The 16,947-nt window shown below is 39.0% G+C and overlaps 1 protein-coding gene across 2 annotated transcripts; it reads right to left on the reverse strand.

The window, feature by feature from the left end:
* Positions 1–125: 125 nt before the first annotated feature.
* On the reverse strand, positions 126–16,414 carry entpd4 (ectonucleoside triphosphate diphosphohydrolase 4). Of its 2 annotated transcripts, none has more exons than XM_056246886.1 (13): positions 16,177–16,414; positions 15,554–15,722; positions 13,661–13,858; positions 13,366–13,571; positions 12,222–12,372; positions 12,039–12,142; positions 11,275–11,334; positions 11,008–11,162; positions 7,118–7,284; positions 5,798–6,122; positions 4,524–4,609; positions 4,247–4,408; positions 126–1,039 (listed from the first exon to the last, which is right to left on the reverse strand). In XM_056246886.1, the coding sequence occupies exons 2-13, from the start codon at positions 15,559–15,561 to the stop codon at positions 820–822; spliced, it is 1,842 nt and encodes a 613-aa protein (XP_056102861.1). In that variant the 5' UTR covers positions 15,562–15,722; positions 16,177–16,414; the 3' UTR covers positions 126–819. The 2 variants fall into 2 exon arrangements, with proteins under 2 accessions (XP_056102861.1, XP_056102862.1); XM_056246887.1 differs by having other exon boundaries at positions 127–1,039; positions 11,032–11,162.
* Between the last annotated feature and the right edge of the window lie 533 nt (positions 16,415–16,947).

Below are 16,947 nucleotides of genomic sequence, written 5' to 3' on the forward strand. Positions count from 1 at the left end.
ACATGCTCACAATCATATACACTCACAGATAAGCAGTAATTCTGACACTGTAACACTGTAATATTTACCACTGAACCTTTAACAAAAATGAAAAACATTTTCTCCGTCTACCTCAACAATCCTTCAGGATGTACACGGCGTGCTTTTTAAAATAGCACAGCTGGATGTTTAATGTTGCTCTTTACATTTCATGGAAAAGTGTTTAGGTAGAAAAAAAGGTGACCGAAACTTAGTGCTTTCTAAATGTGCCTGTTTGTTTTTTACATTCTAAAGGGATTTCAAGACGATTTCGCTTTCTATCATGATATGAAAGCGGTCCAACTTCAGTGTCTAAAATGCGTCCTTTAAAATGAACCTCGATCCGTTTCTCTTTGGCACAACCAAATCATGTTCAATTATGCGCACAGTCTTGAGTTGAGGCGGCAGCCGGCAGAGCCTTGTCTAAACTGTGATGTGTATAAATCCAAACTGGGGACACGTTCAGTATATAAACCACATACTCGACGCCCCTGACCTCTTTCACATTGATAGTGTGACATTGAAAATCCAAAAAGGCAGCATCAGCGTTCCTCACACAATAAATAAACATCTAAACATCACTGCCGACCAGATACGGTCCTGGAGCTGCAGTCTTCACATTACAGTAAACCTTCACTGGTCTTGGCTGAAAGTGTCATGCAGAATCCCTTGCGAATCATTTTGGGAAAATGCAACACTGGCCAATGGGAGGGCAACATGATGATTGTAGGAGAGGGAGAGGTGTGTCTCCTCCTCCTCCTACAGTGATTGGCCAGTGGTTTGACGGACAGGCTCCAGGCCCTATAGGGGCACAGGGAGGTCAGGTGACCCCAGGCCCTCTTCCAGCCACTGGACGTGGAGTGCGGAGCGGCTGTGTATGCGTCTCAGACGGAGCAGGTAAAGGAGGATGGACAAAACCACCACCAGGAAACAGGCCAGGAACAGATAGTGGTTGTTCATGAAGGAGAAGCTGTGATGCCAGCGAGAGTGAGAGCCCTTCAGACTCTCCTGCTGGATGTCCCTGAACAAACCATACACAAGAAAACGTGTCACAGCATTATCAAAACTACATCTATGCATTATTTAATCAGATCTACACAACATGTGTAAATATGGTTAGTAGTAATACAAAAGGTTAACTTCAAATACTCTTTATGGCTCTATAAAATGGGCAATAAAATCACAAGGACAAACGATTTTAAAACAACTGCATGCAATATTATTGAGTGGCAAAAACCTAACATTACATGTCTGTCTCCGAGACGCTCGTATTAGCAAAACGCCGCTTCAGGAAAAAAAGACAGTTGGAAGATGCTAATTACAGGGCAAAGGGGTTATAAACCCATACAAATGTTATGTTTACGAATTCTGTTAGCTATTATTTTAATATATATGCTATCATTTTACTAGCTGATGTTGCAGAAAATACTGTAAAGCAAAAAAAAATAAAAATTGGGAATTTGGATACAATTTAAAATAACTTTTTCTATGTGAATTTTAAAATGTCATTTATTCCGGTGTTGACAAAGGCTGAATTTTCTTGTCACATGATCCTTCAGAAATCATTCTAATATGCTGATTTGCTGCTCAAGACACATTTATGATTATTATCAATGTTGAAAACAGTTGTGCTGCTTAATATTTTTGTGGAAACTGTGATAAAAACATTTTTTGGATTCAGAAAGTCCAAAACGCAACAACATTTAGTTGAAATATGATATAAATATTCTTTACTGTTACTATTAATGCATCCTTGCTGAATAAAAGAAAACAAATATGGCAGTTTTGAACAGTTATTCTGTACACAAAAAAAAAAAAAAAAAAAAATTGGTTTCAAAAGAAAAGACGACTCAAAACAAGTCGCGGCCAAAAGTGATGTGAAGTGCCTAGAAAAACATGTAGCTGTAGTTTGCGTTTTTACTAGAGCTGTCAAACGATTAAAATATTTAATCGCAATTAATCGCACATTTTTATCTATTCTAAATGTCTCTTGATTTCTTTTTAGCCCATTATTTTTTCTCATTTTAATGCTCGTATCAACATGGAAAAGTGGATCGGCTTTTCCATGGATATATATATATATATATTAGGGCTGTCAGTTAAACGCGTTATTAACGGCGTTAACGCAAACCCATTTTAACGGCGTTATTTTTTTTATCGTGCGATTAACGGTCTTTTTGGCCTAGCAAACTTTGTAGTTTTTTTCACAGGCTTTTGCAACAGGACGCGGCATGTGCGGTGAAACCCATTCATGTCAATGGCTTGCGCCGCGCGAGGACGTTTTGTTGCTTCGTCGACCAAAGCGAAAGCGGATCTAGCTAGACCGGAAACAAAACAACAGACACGCCGCACACACTTGTTTGGGCTTGCGAGCCGTTTTGAGTGGATGACGAGCGCGAGACGCCGAAATGGATGCCAATAAGATTCTGAATGGAAAGTTTACTTTTAAAAAGTTGCCAAATGGTTCCATTGACGAGACCAAAGTGATCTGTGTGTTTTGTCGTTGTGAACTGAGCTATCGTCATCGCAGCACGTCCAGTCTGAAACACCACTTGATGATGGCCAAGCACACACACACACACACACACAGCTGATGCGAATTCTCCGCTCCCTCGTCAATATCAGGACCTCGTCAGTATTTCTTTCACCCTTTTATTGATGGACAGTGTTACATTGTGTGAGAGATTATTTGCTCCAAGTGAGAATGTTAGTGTGAAATTGAACACAGTATATGCCAATGTTGTTTTCAATAAAAAACATTTGCACAAAGCAAGCCGATCCACTTTTCCATGTTGATAAGAGCAATAAAATGAGAAAAAAAATAATGGGACAAAAAGAAATCAAGAGACATTTAGAATAGATAAAAATGTGCGATTAATTGTGATTAATCGCTACTTAACTATGACACCAATGCGATTAATCGCGATTAAATATTTTAATCGTTTGACAGCACTAATATACACTCACCTAAAGGATTATTAGGAACACCATACTAATACCATGTTTGACCCCCTTTCGCCTTCAGAACTGTCTTAATTCTACGTGGCATTGATTCAACAAGGTGCTGAAAGCATTCTTTAGAAATGTTGGCCCATATTGATAGGATAGCATCTTGCAGTTGATGGAGATTTGTGGGATGCACATCCAGGGCACGAAGCTCCCATTCCACCACATCCCAAAGATGCTCTATTGGGTTGAGATCTGGTGACTGTGGGGGCCATTTTAGTACAGTGAACTCATTGTCATGTTCAAGAAACCAATTTGAAATGATTCGAGCTTTGTGACATGGTGCATTATCCTGCTGGAAGTAGCCATCAGAGGATGGGTACATGGTGGCCATAAAGGGATGGACATGGTCAGAAACAATGCTCAGGTAGGCCGTGGCATTTAAACGATGCCCAATTGGCACTAAGGGGCCTAAAGTGTGCTAAGAAAACATCCCCCACACCATTACACCACCACCACCAGCCTGCACAGTGGTAACAAGGCGTGACGGATCCATGTTCTCATTCTGTTTACACCAAATTCTGACTCTACCATCTGAATGTCTCAACAGAAATCGAGACTCATCAGACCAGGCAACATTTTTCCAGTCTTCAACTGTCCAATTTTGGTGAGCTCTTACAAATTGTAGCCTCTTTTTCCTATTTGTAGTGGAGATGAGTGGTACCCGGTGGGGTCTTCTGCTGTTGTAGCCCATCCGCCTCAAGGTTGTGCGTGTTGTGGCTTCACAAATGCTTTGCTGCATACCTCGGTTGTAACGAGTGGTTATTTCAGTCAAAGTTGCTCTTCTATCAGCTTGAATCAGTCGGCCCATTCTCCTCTGACCTCTAGCATCAACAAGGCATTTTCGCCCACAGGACTGCCGCATACTGGATGTTTTTCCCTTTTCACACCATTCTTTGTAAACCCTAGAAATGGTTGTGTGTGAAAATCCCAGTAACTGAGCAGATTGTGAAATACTCAGACCGGCCCGTCTGGCACCAACAACCATGCCACGCTCAAAATTGCTTAAATCACCTTTCTTTCCCATTCTGACATTCAGTTTGGAGTTCAGGAGATTGTCTTGACCAGGACCACACCCCTAAATGCATTGAAGCAACTGCCATGTGATTGGTTGATTAGATAATTGCATTAATGAGAAATTGAACAGGTGTTCCTAATAATCCTTTAGGTGAGTGTATATATAAAAGGTGCATCTAAAGTCATCTAGGGACAAATATTGTACCTTAGAGGTAGAAAGCGTGTGCGGTACAAAATGGCTCCTAGTGTCCACTGCACTTCTTTGTCATACACCAGCAGAGCCGTCCTGAGGTTCTCGTACGCCGCTGGAAACGCGAAACCTGAGTGGAGCACCTCGTACATCCACGCAGACTTGAAGCACTGGTACCTGCAGGAACACAGGAGCGGCCAAACTGATCACGGAAATTATGTGCAGATGTTTTCTCAGCAGTTTAAAGGTGAATGAGTAAATACTGGATAAAGGTTTAGTATTTGAAACTTACTTCAATCTATGCTGGTCAGCATGCGAGGCGTAAAGACCTCGATCAAACCGCTCTTTCAAAGTTTTCCACTGGGTGGCACAGTAACTCTGAAATGAAATGGATCAGGTCAATAACTTTAAAAACAAACAGTTTTCGTATATATATGTACTATAATGATTACAGTAATTAGCTTGTAAATGAGCACAGGTGTATGCTTGGAAACACATGACACTGATGAAGGGTTCAACCCGAAAACGTTTTGCGCACCCTGCACTTTATTTGTGGCCTCTGGACAATACATTTTATGTGAGCTTTTTGGCCTATTTCTCATGTGCGGATCTCCTTTTGTAATTTTTTTTTAATTTTTGAGCTATTTTTGGATCTACACACCGCAAGGAATTCTATTCATTCATCTGTTTTTGGACTAGTGTATGGCGCTACGCTTTCCTGTTCTGTCCAAAATCATTTTATATATCAAAGCTTTATTTTTAAAACATCAAAAAAATTACTTCTGCATTTGTAACGGCAGGTTAAATGCATTCATGTCGGAGTCTGTAAATGGATCTAAATGCCAGTTCAGATGCAGCTTCTGTTTCCTCTGTATTGCAAAGACGGATTTAGTTGATACTGATTTCATTTGATTGGTAACAGCCCTATAGTGTCTTATTATTCAAACTGAAATTGATTAAATGTAATTTGACAATTAAATGTTACCTATGTATCATTTATTAAGAAACCGATTGCCTTTATAAAGGTAAAAATGCAGATAAAAGGTAAAAGTCACGGTTTTCCTAAACCTGCCAAGGTACCGTCAAAATAACACACACGGCAAAATATAGTCTAATCATCGTTATCGACAAAATCCCAGAAAATATTGAGATATTATTTTTTTTGTCAATCTCGCACACCTCTACTTTCTTCTAAATTTCTGTCATGCAACACAAAAAGAGAAATTTTAAAGCATGTTCACACTTTCATTCAACAGAAGCAGACTGCCCTTTTTGGAGCTTGACAGACACATTTTGCTTAAAAGGTTTAGTTTATAGTACAGGGATGTTGAACAGAAAAGAAGATATTTTGAAGAATGTGGGTAACTAAACATTTGATGACTTCCATAGTATGAAAAAAAATAAAAAATACTATGGAAGTCAATGGGGACCAGAAACTGAAACTCCTCTTGTGTTTATCAGAACAAAGAAACTCATACACTCATGTTGTTCTAAACCTGTAATTAAAAAACTATCCCTTTAATTCTATGGAAAAAGAACATGGTGAACATCAGGGCGTCAGTGTACCTTAGCAGCATTGGAATATTTGGTGGAGTTGTAGTCTCCTCCCATGCGCAGCACATCTTCAGTACAGTAGTAAAACTCAGAGAAGCCGTAGAACTGGCTGTTGGGGAAGTCGATGGGCGGCTGGTAGACTCCGTTAAGCGATGTGTTGGTGTCATTGGTGCGGTTGAGGAAGGGCTGGAGCAGCAGACGGCAGCGCTCGAAGTCTCCTGTGCCACGCAGGTGCACCCTCTGGTCCTGGGGACCCAGCTCATCCTGCAGGTCAGCTGGCAGGCAGGGGTCGAGGATGGGCGAGTCTGAACCCTCTCCCTGATGCTGACCCAGGAGCCTGGAGACCGTGGAGAGCAATGGAACAATTCTAAGAAACGTTGGCTGACCGATCAAATGTTCACAATATATATGCGCAAAATTACCCATCATCATGAATACTGTTAAGATTCCTATGACTAGTTAGACTTACTGTAATGGAAGATGTTTTAACCTGTTATGTAAATGGTTATTTAAACTTCAAGATTGTAAGTTTGATGCATTACTGTGAATCAGTTCAAGTTCAGTTAGTTTCAATGAATTGATTCTTAATATTTACAGATACTGGCAGAGTTTATTTTTAATAAATTAAAAATTTTAAGAAAAAAAACAAAAAAACAAGTAGATAATATTTCAGTTTATTGATGTATGTCATTTAGTACATTTAAAACTATGAAATGCTGTTCCTTGTGATCATTTGGTGGAAGAGTGTGAAAATTAACGTGTATTAATTTTAAGTTATAATTTTGACTACACTACCATTCAAAAGTTTGGGGCTGGTAAGATTTTTTTTAATGTTTTTAAAAGAAGTCTCTTTCTGCTCACCAAGGATGGATTTATTTGATCCAAAAATAGTAATATTGTGAAATAGTATTACAATAATAAAAAAATAAAAAATTATATGTGAATATATTGTTAAATTTAATTTATTCCTGTGATTAAAGCTGAATTTTCAGCATCATTACTCCATTCTTCAGTGTCACATGATCCTTCAGAAATCACTCTAATATGATGATTTGATGCTCAATAAACATTTCTGATTATTATCAATGTTGAATTTCTTTTGTGGAATATGTGGTTCTTTGATGAATAGAAAGTTCAAAAGAACAGCATTTATTTAAAATCGAAATCTTTTGTAACTTTCTAAACGTCTTTAATGACACTTTTGCATCATTGCTGAATAAAAGTATTCATTTCTTAAAAATAAATAAATAAATAAATGACTGACCCCCAAACTTTTGAACAGTAGTGTTATCATCTAGCTTGAATAATAATAATTAAAAAAAATGATCATACTTGTTTTGGATTTGTGTGTTGCTGATGAGGTTTTCCTCATATCTCTGGCGGGCCGCGTTTCCTCCGAAACCCAAAAAAGTTGAGACGTAAACACGGTACACGTGTTCGGTTCTGTGAGCGTCGCAGCCCAGGTTAAACTCCGCCAGCAAATTCTTGGCTATCTCTTCCTGGTAGCACAGAGAGAAATATAAGACAGCTGTGGAAAACACATGTTAACAGAGGTTCCTTCTGGGCAACACAGTCTTCTAAAAATACAGATCTACAGATCCGAGAGGCTGAATTGCACATTTCTTTAAACACAAAGGCAGCAAAGCAAGTGAAGCGAGAAGCAGCATCATATTTGCATGATGACATTTAAAAGAATGTTCGGGGTTCAGAACAAGTGGAGCTCGATCAAAAGCATCTGTGGCATGTGAATTACCACAGAAAATAATGAACTCATCCTTCAGTAATTCGGAAAATTTACATGAATGCACTTACAATGGAAGTCTATGGGCCTCCAGTGGAGGGAATTTTCTGACTGGCAATAGCTTTGCATAGACCAAGTTATTATATAATCTTATAAAACTAGTGTCATGTTAACACAGTTTTAGTCCTGTGTCTTCGCTTCAAAAGTTTGGGGTCAGTAATTTGTTCTTTGCAGGAAATCAATACTTTGTCCTTACCCAGCATGTTAAATCGATCAAAAGTGACCATTTTTATAGACTTACAAACAAATTCTAATTTTATTTTTACTCTTTATTAAAAGAACCCTGAAAATAAAATGTATTACGATTTCCAAAAAAATAAGCATCACAACAGTTTTCAACATTGATAATAATCATAAATGTTTTTTTCTTCATCATATTAGATTTCTGAAGGATCATGTGACGCTGAGGACTGGAGTAATGATGCTGGAAATTCAGCTTTGATCACAGGAATAAATTATATTTTAAATATATTCATAATATAGTAATAATATTTCACAATATTACGGTTTTTACTGTATATTTGATCAAACAAATGTAGCCTTGGTGAGCAGAAGAGACTGCTTTCAAAAACATTCTTTTTTTTATTTCTTTTTTTTATTAAACTGTTTATTTTCACATATCTTTTTCCCTCTTACCAAAAAAAAAACTGAAAAAAAGAAAAGATAAATAAATAATAATAATAAAAGATAAATAAATAATAATAAAAAAATAAAAAAATAATAATAACAATAACAAATAAATAATTATTACATGTCTGCTATGTCTACATTTAGTTAGTTAGCAGTGTCAATTTCATACTTCATGTATACACAGGTATCACACATATATACATTCTTTTTATACAGACCGCAGACCATATTTAAATATTTTTTTGGGGGATCCAATACAAAGACATTCTTAAAAAAAATCTTACAGACCGCAAACTTTAAATAGTAGTGTCTTGACCCATATACTTTCATTATAAGGGCATTACTGTAAACATTTTTTGTTGTTGTATGTACAAAATGAGAGATTATGATCATATTGAGTGGTAATCGACAGCACAGCTTCAAAAGTGCTGATCTGAGAACATTCCTTTAATAGTTCATAAGCTCTAATTCAGCTGCAGAAAAATACTGAAGAACACAAGGAAAACATTTGAACACTTCATCCCGATTCCAGCAGCAGGCATCCTGTTATATCCGATTACATGCCATTGGGATTTGTGCTGAGAATAGGTCAAATATAGGTCAAAAACACCCAAATGGCACACGCACACACACAATAGAAGTCTAATATTAGACTATCAAACTCTCCCCTAATTACTGGGATTCGATTAAATGATCCCATATTGTTTAAAAGGGTCACATCATGAATAAAAGTAAAAACATGGTTATCTAATTTACATATAAAAGCCTAAAGAGGTACAGCAGGAAAAACACCCAGATTAATTATGAGAGTCGGAGAGAGGTAAGAAATGGCCATCTGAAATAAAACAATCCGATGAAGAGAAAATGTAAATATTTAAAAAAAAAATGATATGATTTGTTTTGCACAAACCTAACCTCATTGGGCCACAAGCAGCAGATTGTACGAATTACTCTGAATGGGACCGCACGAATTAGTCCGAATGGGATCCTACGAATTCATATGAATTAGAGACCAATTCACCTTTTTTTTTTTAAATAAAAAAAAAACTAAGCATGAAGGTCCATCCCGTAACCTAATCCTCAGTATGACGTAAGCAGATCAAACTCCAAATACTATTGTGCAAAATACACCGAACGGGATCCTACGAATGACTCCGAACGGGATCCTACGAATGACTCCGAACGGGATCCTACGAATGACTCCGAACGGGATCCTACGAATGACTCCGAACGGGATCCTACGAATGACTCCGAACGGGATCCTACGAATGACTCCGAACGGGATCCTACGAATGACTCCGAACGGGATCCTACGAATGACTCCGAACGGGATCCTACGAATGACTCCGAACGGGATCCTACGAATGACTCCGAACGGGATCCTACGAATGACTCCGAACGGGATCCTACGAATTGACTCCGAACGGGATCCTACGAATTGACTCCGAACGGGATCCTACGAATGACTCCGAACGGGATCCTACGAATTGACTCCGAACGGGATCCTACGAATGACTCCGAATGGGATCCTACGAATGACTCTGAACGGGATCCTACGAATGACTCCGAACGGGATCCTACGAATGACTCCAAACGGGATCCTACGAATGACTCCGAACGGGATCCTACGAATTGACTCCGAACGGGATCCTACGAATTGACTCCGAACGGGATCCTACGAATTGACTCCGAACGGGATCCTACGAATGACTCCGAACGGGATCCTACGAATGACTCCGAACGGGATCCTACGAATGACTCCGAACGGGATCCTACGAATTACTCCGAACGGGATCCTACGAATTACTCCGAACGCGATCCTACGAATGACTCCGAACGGGATCCTACGAATGACTCCGAACGGGATCCTACTAATTACTCCGAACGGGATCCTACTAATTACTCCGAACGGGATCCTACGAATTGACTCCGAACGGGATCCTACGAATGACTCCGAACGGGATCCTACGAATGACTCCGAACGGGATCCTACGAATGACTCCGAACGGGATCCTACTAATTACTCCGAACGGGATCCTACGAATGACTCCGAACGGGATCCTACGAATGACTCCGAACGGGATCCTACTAATTACTCCGAACGGGATCGTATGAATGACTCCGAATGGGATCCTACTAATTACTCCGAACGGGATCTTACTCCGAACGGGATCCTACTCCGAACGGGATCCTACTAATTACTCCGAACGGGATCCTATGAATGACTCCGAACGGGATCCTACTAATTACTCCGAACGGGATCCTACGAATGACTCCGAACGGGATCCTACGAATGACTCAAACGCGATCCTACTAATTATTCAAACGCAATCCTACTAATTACTCCGAATGCGATCCTACAAATTACTCTGAACGAGATTGTACGAATTAGCCACCACGTTACAGGTTTCCATGAGAGGGTTATGAACAAAAACATTTTTTTTTTTTTAATTATTAAACAATTTTTGCCATGAGAAACCTTGACTAATATTACAAGTGGACTTCAGGAGGGGGGGAAAAAATCTAATATATTACAAAAGTGATGAATATGGTCTCTTTAAGGAATGCCGGCTGAGGAGCGGTTAGTATTGGTCTCGGAGCGTAAGCACCATGCTGCTATACTGCATGCTGCAGGCTTATCTCAGTCCAAGGCATCAGTTCAGCAAATTCACCATGGCCTTGTACTGCACTGGGCCAAGGACCACAGAGTACCAGGAGAACAAGAATGAGAGAGTGAGAATGACAAAGCCAAACTTTTAGCTTTCAAATATACGGGAAATTGTATAATAACCTGTTGTGGAGAAGCAAAGCTTACAGTTTTGGGCACTTCGTATGCGATTTGAGTGGAGACGCCGCCCATGTCCAATACGCCAGCCGTACGCTTGCGCACCAGCGTCTCCTGCTGGTCACTGCCGGGAACCTGCACCTCCACCACTGCCTCATGTTCTGAGACACAAGTCAAGAAAATAGAAAAAAGAGAAGTGTAGCTGAAACTCAAATTTCTTTGGTAGGGCGTTTAAAATGTTGTGAAAGAAGAAAATGGCACAAAATCTCTTACCATCCTCAACATGATTGAATCGTCCCAGAACAAAGTTGATACCTATCCATGCATATACTCCTGCAAAAATAGAAAATAAATAAATACAGGTTTTCACTCAGCACAAAAAATGCGGTCAGTAAGAATTTTTTCCCCAAAGAAATACATTTATTCAGCAAGGATGTATTAAATTGATCAGTGACAGTAAAGACATTTATAATATAATTGTATTTAGAAAAGCCCTTCTGGGGACAAGTGTTGCAAATTAGCTTTAGCTACAAGCACTATGACTGTTGTCCCAGTTTTATCGATGTTTAATGTATCTGTCCCTATACAAATAAAGCATTAAATTAAATTAAAGAATTCAGAAAAAAGTATAAAAGATTCCATGAAAATCTGAAGCAGCACAACTGTTTCAACACTGATAATAATCAGAAATGTTCCTTGAGCATCAAATCATCATATTAGAATGATTTCTGAAGGATACTGAAGACTGTAGTAATGATGCTGAAAATTCAGCTTTGATCACAGGAATAAATTACGAATTAAAATATAAAGCAGTTATTTTACATTGTAATAATAATATTTCAAAATATTACTATTTTTACAGTATTTTTGATCAAGTAAATGCAGCCTAAGTGAGCACAAGATACTTTTTTTCAAAACGGCCCGGACTCCAAACTGTTAAACAGTAGTGTGGATTTGTGCAACGTTTGAATTAACCCTTTCATTTACGAACTGATGACTCCAGAGATGTTCTAGAAAGGTTCAGAGGTGGTTCTTACCTTCCTGTTTGCCGGAGATAACTTCCACATGCGAGTCGGAGAACAAGAAGTTGAAATTCACAGGAATGTCAGTCCGCAAATCCTCGAGCAGGGCCTCCTGTTGACTGCAAACAAACACAATCTCTTAGCACATGTGGCGGCTTTCCCATAGCATGCATCTAATGGAAGTGTGTGACTGGACACCTTTCAGGCAGGACTCTCATCCCCGCAGTGCACAGGATGTAGAGAGGCGTTTCCTGGTGCTTGTTTTTAGGGATGTGCTGAGCAGCAAAGCTCAACAGAGGGCTGATGTAGTCGCTGGCCTTGTCTGGTGTGGATGCATACTCAGAGATACCTGAACAGAACGGTAATAACATTATTTATAAGGGCGGGTATAGACAAAACTTCATGATTAACTTTGATCGAACACTGATTCATTTGGCTATAAATCAGGAAAAGTACATGTCATTTTTTTCTCAAAAAACAAAACAAAAACCTCCCTCAAATAAAGCTGTAAACCATACAGGGAACCATGTCAGTCGGTCCAATACTATAATATTAAAGGTTAAAATTAACGCTCAAATAAAACTGATTGGTTTACAAACTTTTAATTGCACATAAGGCAGTTTTTATAATAATACCTTTTATTTTGATGACGGATTAATCCAAACATACATTAAAAAAGACAACTTAAAGTCCACCTGTGGTGAAAATCAAGCTTTTAATGCTGTTTATATGTCTATATGGTGTTTTTAATATGCTTTAAGACAAACCATGTGTAAATTCATAAGTCGACAGCATTGCTGAGTATTTTCTGCTTAAAACTGCAGTGAACCAAAGACAGTCTCAAAAACACAGTTTGAAATCGCTGGTGTTTCTGACGTCACACACTACCTCGTAACCAATCAGATCAACGTGTGATCGTCAACCAGTGGATCTCTGAGCTGAGTGAGTGAGTGGAGGCGGGGCTCATTTAATCGCAATGGTTGCTGTCCACCTGAGTTGCTTGTTCAATGATGTATGACTCGCAATGACGGGAATATCTGATCTGTCCGCTTACATGGCGGACTCAAATGCATGTGTCCGATTCATATCTGCATATGAATGAGGCCTAAAACCGATCTGAGAATATCAGAATCCACGTGCTTTTTTTCCTGCTAACACGTTCGTGGGTCATATCCGATCTGTGTCACATCACATGGGAGAATTGGAGAATCAGAATTGGGTCACTTGAACCATGTAATGTAAATGCGGCCTAAGATATCAGCACAGGCCATCAATCAATATCGGTTGACTACTAAGTTTACCATTCCAGGCCATGATTCTGCTCATTCATTCCCACACTGACCTGGCTTGATCTTCATCACTACAGGCTTCCTGTGCTTGTCTCGCATCTGCTTGATGTCGAGGAGTTCGTGCAGGTTGCCGTTGTGCCGGGGCCATGTGTATACGAACACGCGGGAGCCACTACTTCCACAGTCCACCACCAGCCCGTAGTTCAGATTGGGGTTATTGGTGTCCGTGGCATCCATGTCCGGCACCCGACCCAAACGTCTAGATGAGACACATTGATCACGATGATTAGATTGGCTGAGATGCGTTACAGAAGTAAGAGAAGTGATCAGAAGTGATGGGTGTTTTACGTGTGGAGGTGCCGGTCCTCTCTTAACCAGCTGTACTGGCCCTTCTCCGTGACCAGCAGCAGGTACAGCACCCCCGTCACACCGGCCAGCAGACCCAGCAGCAGCAACTGCCTGAAGGACGGCAGCAGGAACCGGGGCAGCACCACCGGAGACAGGCTGAAGTGCCAGGATGCTGGAAACAGGCAGGAAATGCTAATCCTGCAGGGGGTAAAAATAATGATGAGCAATGCATCACTATGGATACTGGATCCTTTTAGCTCGGTTCAAATTGGGAAAGATTTTTGTTGCTTGTTCTAGTCACTTAAAGGGTTAGTTGACACACACATGAAAATCCTGTCGTCAATTACTCACTCTCATGTCGTTCCAAACCCATAAGACTCTCATTCCTCTTCGAAAAACACAAATGAAGATTTTTAATGAAATGTCCATTAATGCAAAACTCTAACGCTTCAAAACATTCATAAAGAGATCGTAAAAGAAATCCATTTGAACAAAGTAGTTAAGTCTTCTGTAAAGACACTTTCGCTTTATATGATGAACAGATTTAATTTAGAAGACTTGGGTTAAACCGCTCATTTCTTTTATGACCTTTTTTTTATGAACCGCCAAGAGTTTTGGGTGAATGGAAAAGGAAAGACCGAAATATCTCAAATTTCATTACAAATATTTTCATTTGTGTTCAAAAGATAAAGATGAATAAAAGTAAATGATGACAGGATTTTTTAACTAACCTTTTAATTGAAATGAGCTAAAACAATTGCTGAACACTTTATTACATCTTAATTTCATGTGTTCAGTCCACTTTAATATGTCAAATTAAAGTTGACTTAATCCATTTGTGCGTGGATGACATGAATCAGTTTTGTTGCATTAACTAAAACTGTGTATTCTCCCAGCATGCTTTGCATAGGACTGAATTGGTAGAGTACATTTTTTAATTACGTGTTATTTTATGCATTTTGATTAAAAGCAAAGATGTATTAAAGTCACCATGAAATCAAAACGGACAATTCTTGTTTTTTATTGACTATTGCAGTATTTATTATAAATGTTTTATCCGTGCACATCTTTTTTTTTTTTATTCATTATCTTTAAACAAAATAACCCTTTAAGACATATCTTCTCTTCTCTGATGATGTGTTTACTGGCGTGAGGGCGGGGCAACCTGTCACTCACATGAGATCCACCAATAGCAAACCACAACCATCCAATCAATTCCCCATGGATAAAATCAAGTCCCACCCTACAATTTTCTTGTTCAAGAAGCCGTTTCACTCGGATATACGTCACAATAGGGAAGAAAAGACTATTGCAACTTCTGTTTCATGCCGACTTTAAGGTGCAAAGTTGCAAGGTCATAATATCACAGGCAAAAAACGTCCATTGTCATTTGTGTTAGCAATGCATGAAGCTCAGCTCACACAAAACTTGCTTTCAAACCAAGCAACTTTTGTGAGCTGAGCGTCGTGCATTGCTACACTATTGACAATAGACAATGGTTTCTGATGGTCAACAGTGTATTCGATTGAGAAACTTGAACCTGTTGTGAAATCTGCTTAGCGAATTAATTCATCCCTCATATATTATACAATGACTACATTTTTTCTTTTTTTGCTTTATTTAATGTGTCAGTGCAGTGACAAACGTTAAAAAAATTAAAATTTATTTTGACACTGATTAATCATCCACAATAACACAAGGATTGCGCATTTACTTTGTAAAAAGCAACTATTCTTATATCATCTCGACTTTAAGGGTTTGTCAAGCATAAGAAACTTCATTGATAACAATAAGGTAGTCATTTATTTGCCATTACATACATAAGATTTCACAAATCAACTTTTCCCATATGAGAAAACCCCTTCCCTCAAACGACTTCAGTTTTGTACTTGCCTTCCCATCGCTGGAGTGGATGAACAGGTGAGGTGGACGAATCAAACCTTTACTGGCAACCTCTTCTCTATACAGGTGTATTCCTCCATGACGTCATATTTCAAGTCATCATCGTCATGATCAAGGTCTTTCACGCGTGTGCAGGTGTGCTGAGGAGACGTGGCATGTCCTGACAGACACACACACACATCAGGAAGTTAAATAACCGCATCAGCACGGCCAGGAGTGTGGCGTGTAACGTTTACTAGTTCACTTGTAGTACAGAAGTGCAGCTGTGATGTCTAGCTCGAGATCTAGATAACAATTAATGTCTAACAGTTAGTTGCCTACATAGACAGCATTCAGTAGAAGGCGCCTGTGAACCCCATGTTCGAACACAACCTTAATGCTGTCTAGGTAGGGAGCTCACTCGATTTTGAAACACAACCGCAGATAATGTCTTATCACGAGCTGTGCGTTTCCCAGGCCGAGAACAGTTTCATGATAAAGGATGTTTATTTGATACTTAAAAGTAGGTCAGGTTGTGAAGAGACAGACTGGTGTGATTTAAAGCTGTCAGGTGTGTTTATACTCTGATTAACAGTTAGATAAATATCTGTATGAACGCAGGAAAATGTTCTCACCGTTCGGCTACATCTGGGACGGATGCGTCAATAATACAGCCATCCTCTGAGATTTACGTTACGAATTCAAGAGTCCAAGAATTGAAATCCTCTCGGTGAACACATTAATATGGCAGTTTAATTCCTGTGGTAGTGGTGATAGTTCAAATTCGGCCGAGAAAAGGCTCTAGCCTAATTCCCGGTAGTTACCGAGCAACAGTTCAGTACGATCAGTAGTAAAGACGGTTAGTGCGCATGCGCGTCGATGCCGGAAACTTGCGCCTGCGTGTACACTGCTGCTATGACGTCATTTTGCGTATCCATTCGTCATTCATATTTATAGATCACATTTATTTAATTTCTTTACAGCCTATGGTCAAATCATATTCTTTTAGAATCATACAAATATATTGTTAAATAGGACCACACTACTGTTCAAAAGTGCAGGGTCGGTAACATTTAAAAAAAAAAAAACTTTTATGTAGCAAGGATGATGTTACAAAAGATTTACATTACAAATAAATGCTTCTTTTATAAACATTCTATTCAAAAAACAAATCTGAAGAAGTGTATCATGGTTTCCATAAAAAAAATTAAGCATTACTATTTTCAACATTGATAATACATATTCCTTGAGCACCAAATCAGCATATTAAAATAATTTCGGAAGGATCAGATTCACATTCGCCATCAAATAAATACTTTATCTTAAATAGTAATATTCACATATATTACTCTTTTACTGTATTTTTGATAAAAAAATATAGTACATTTTACCAGCCCCAAACAATG

Source organism: Rhinichthys klamathensis, unplaced genomic scaffold, assembly GCF_029890125.1.
Source record: "Rhinichthys klamathensis goyatoka isolate OS25496 unplaced genomic scaffold, OSU_Roscu_1.1 h1tg000040l_1, whole genome shotgun sequence".
Classification (NCBI taxonomy): Eukaryota; Metazoa; Chordata; class Actinopteri; order Cypriniformes; family Leuciscidae; genus Rhinichthys; species Rhinichthys klamathensis.

What these genes read in the sequence shown, in the direction of transcription:
- entpd4 (XM_056246886.1), bottom strand. An exon ending in ATGAGAGTCCTGCCTGAAAG is followed by an intron (nt 12,143 to 12,221) that starts GTGTCCAGTCAC and finishes GTTTGTTTGCAG; the next exon opens with TCAACAGGAGGCCCTGCTCG. An exon ending in GCTTTGCTTCTCCACAACAG is followed by an intron (nt 7,285 to 11,007) that starts GTTATTATACAA and finishes CTGTGCTACCAG; the next exon opens with GAAGAGATAGCCAAGAATTT.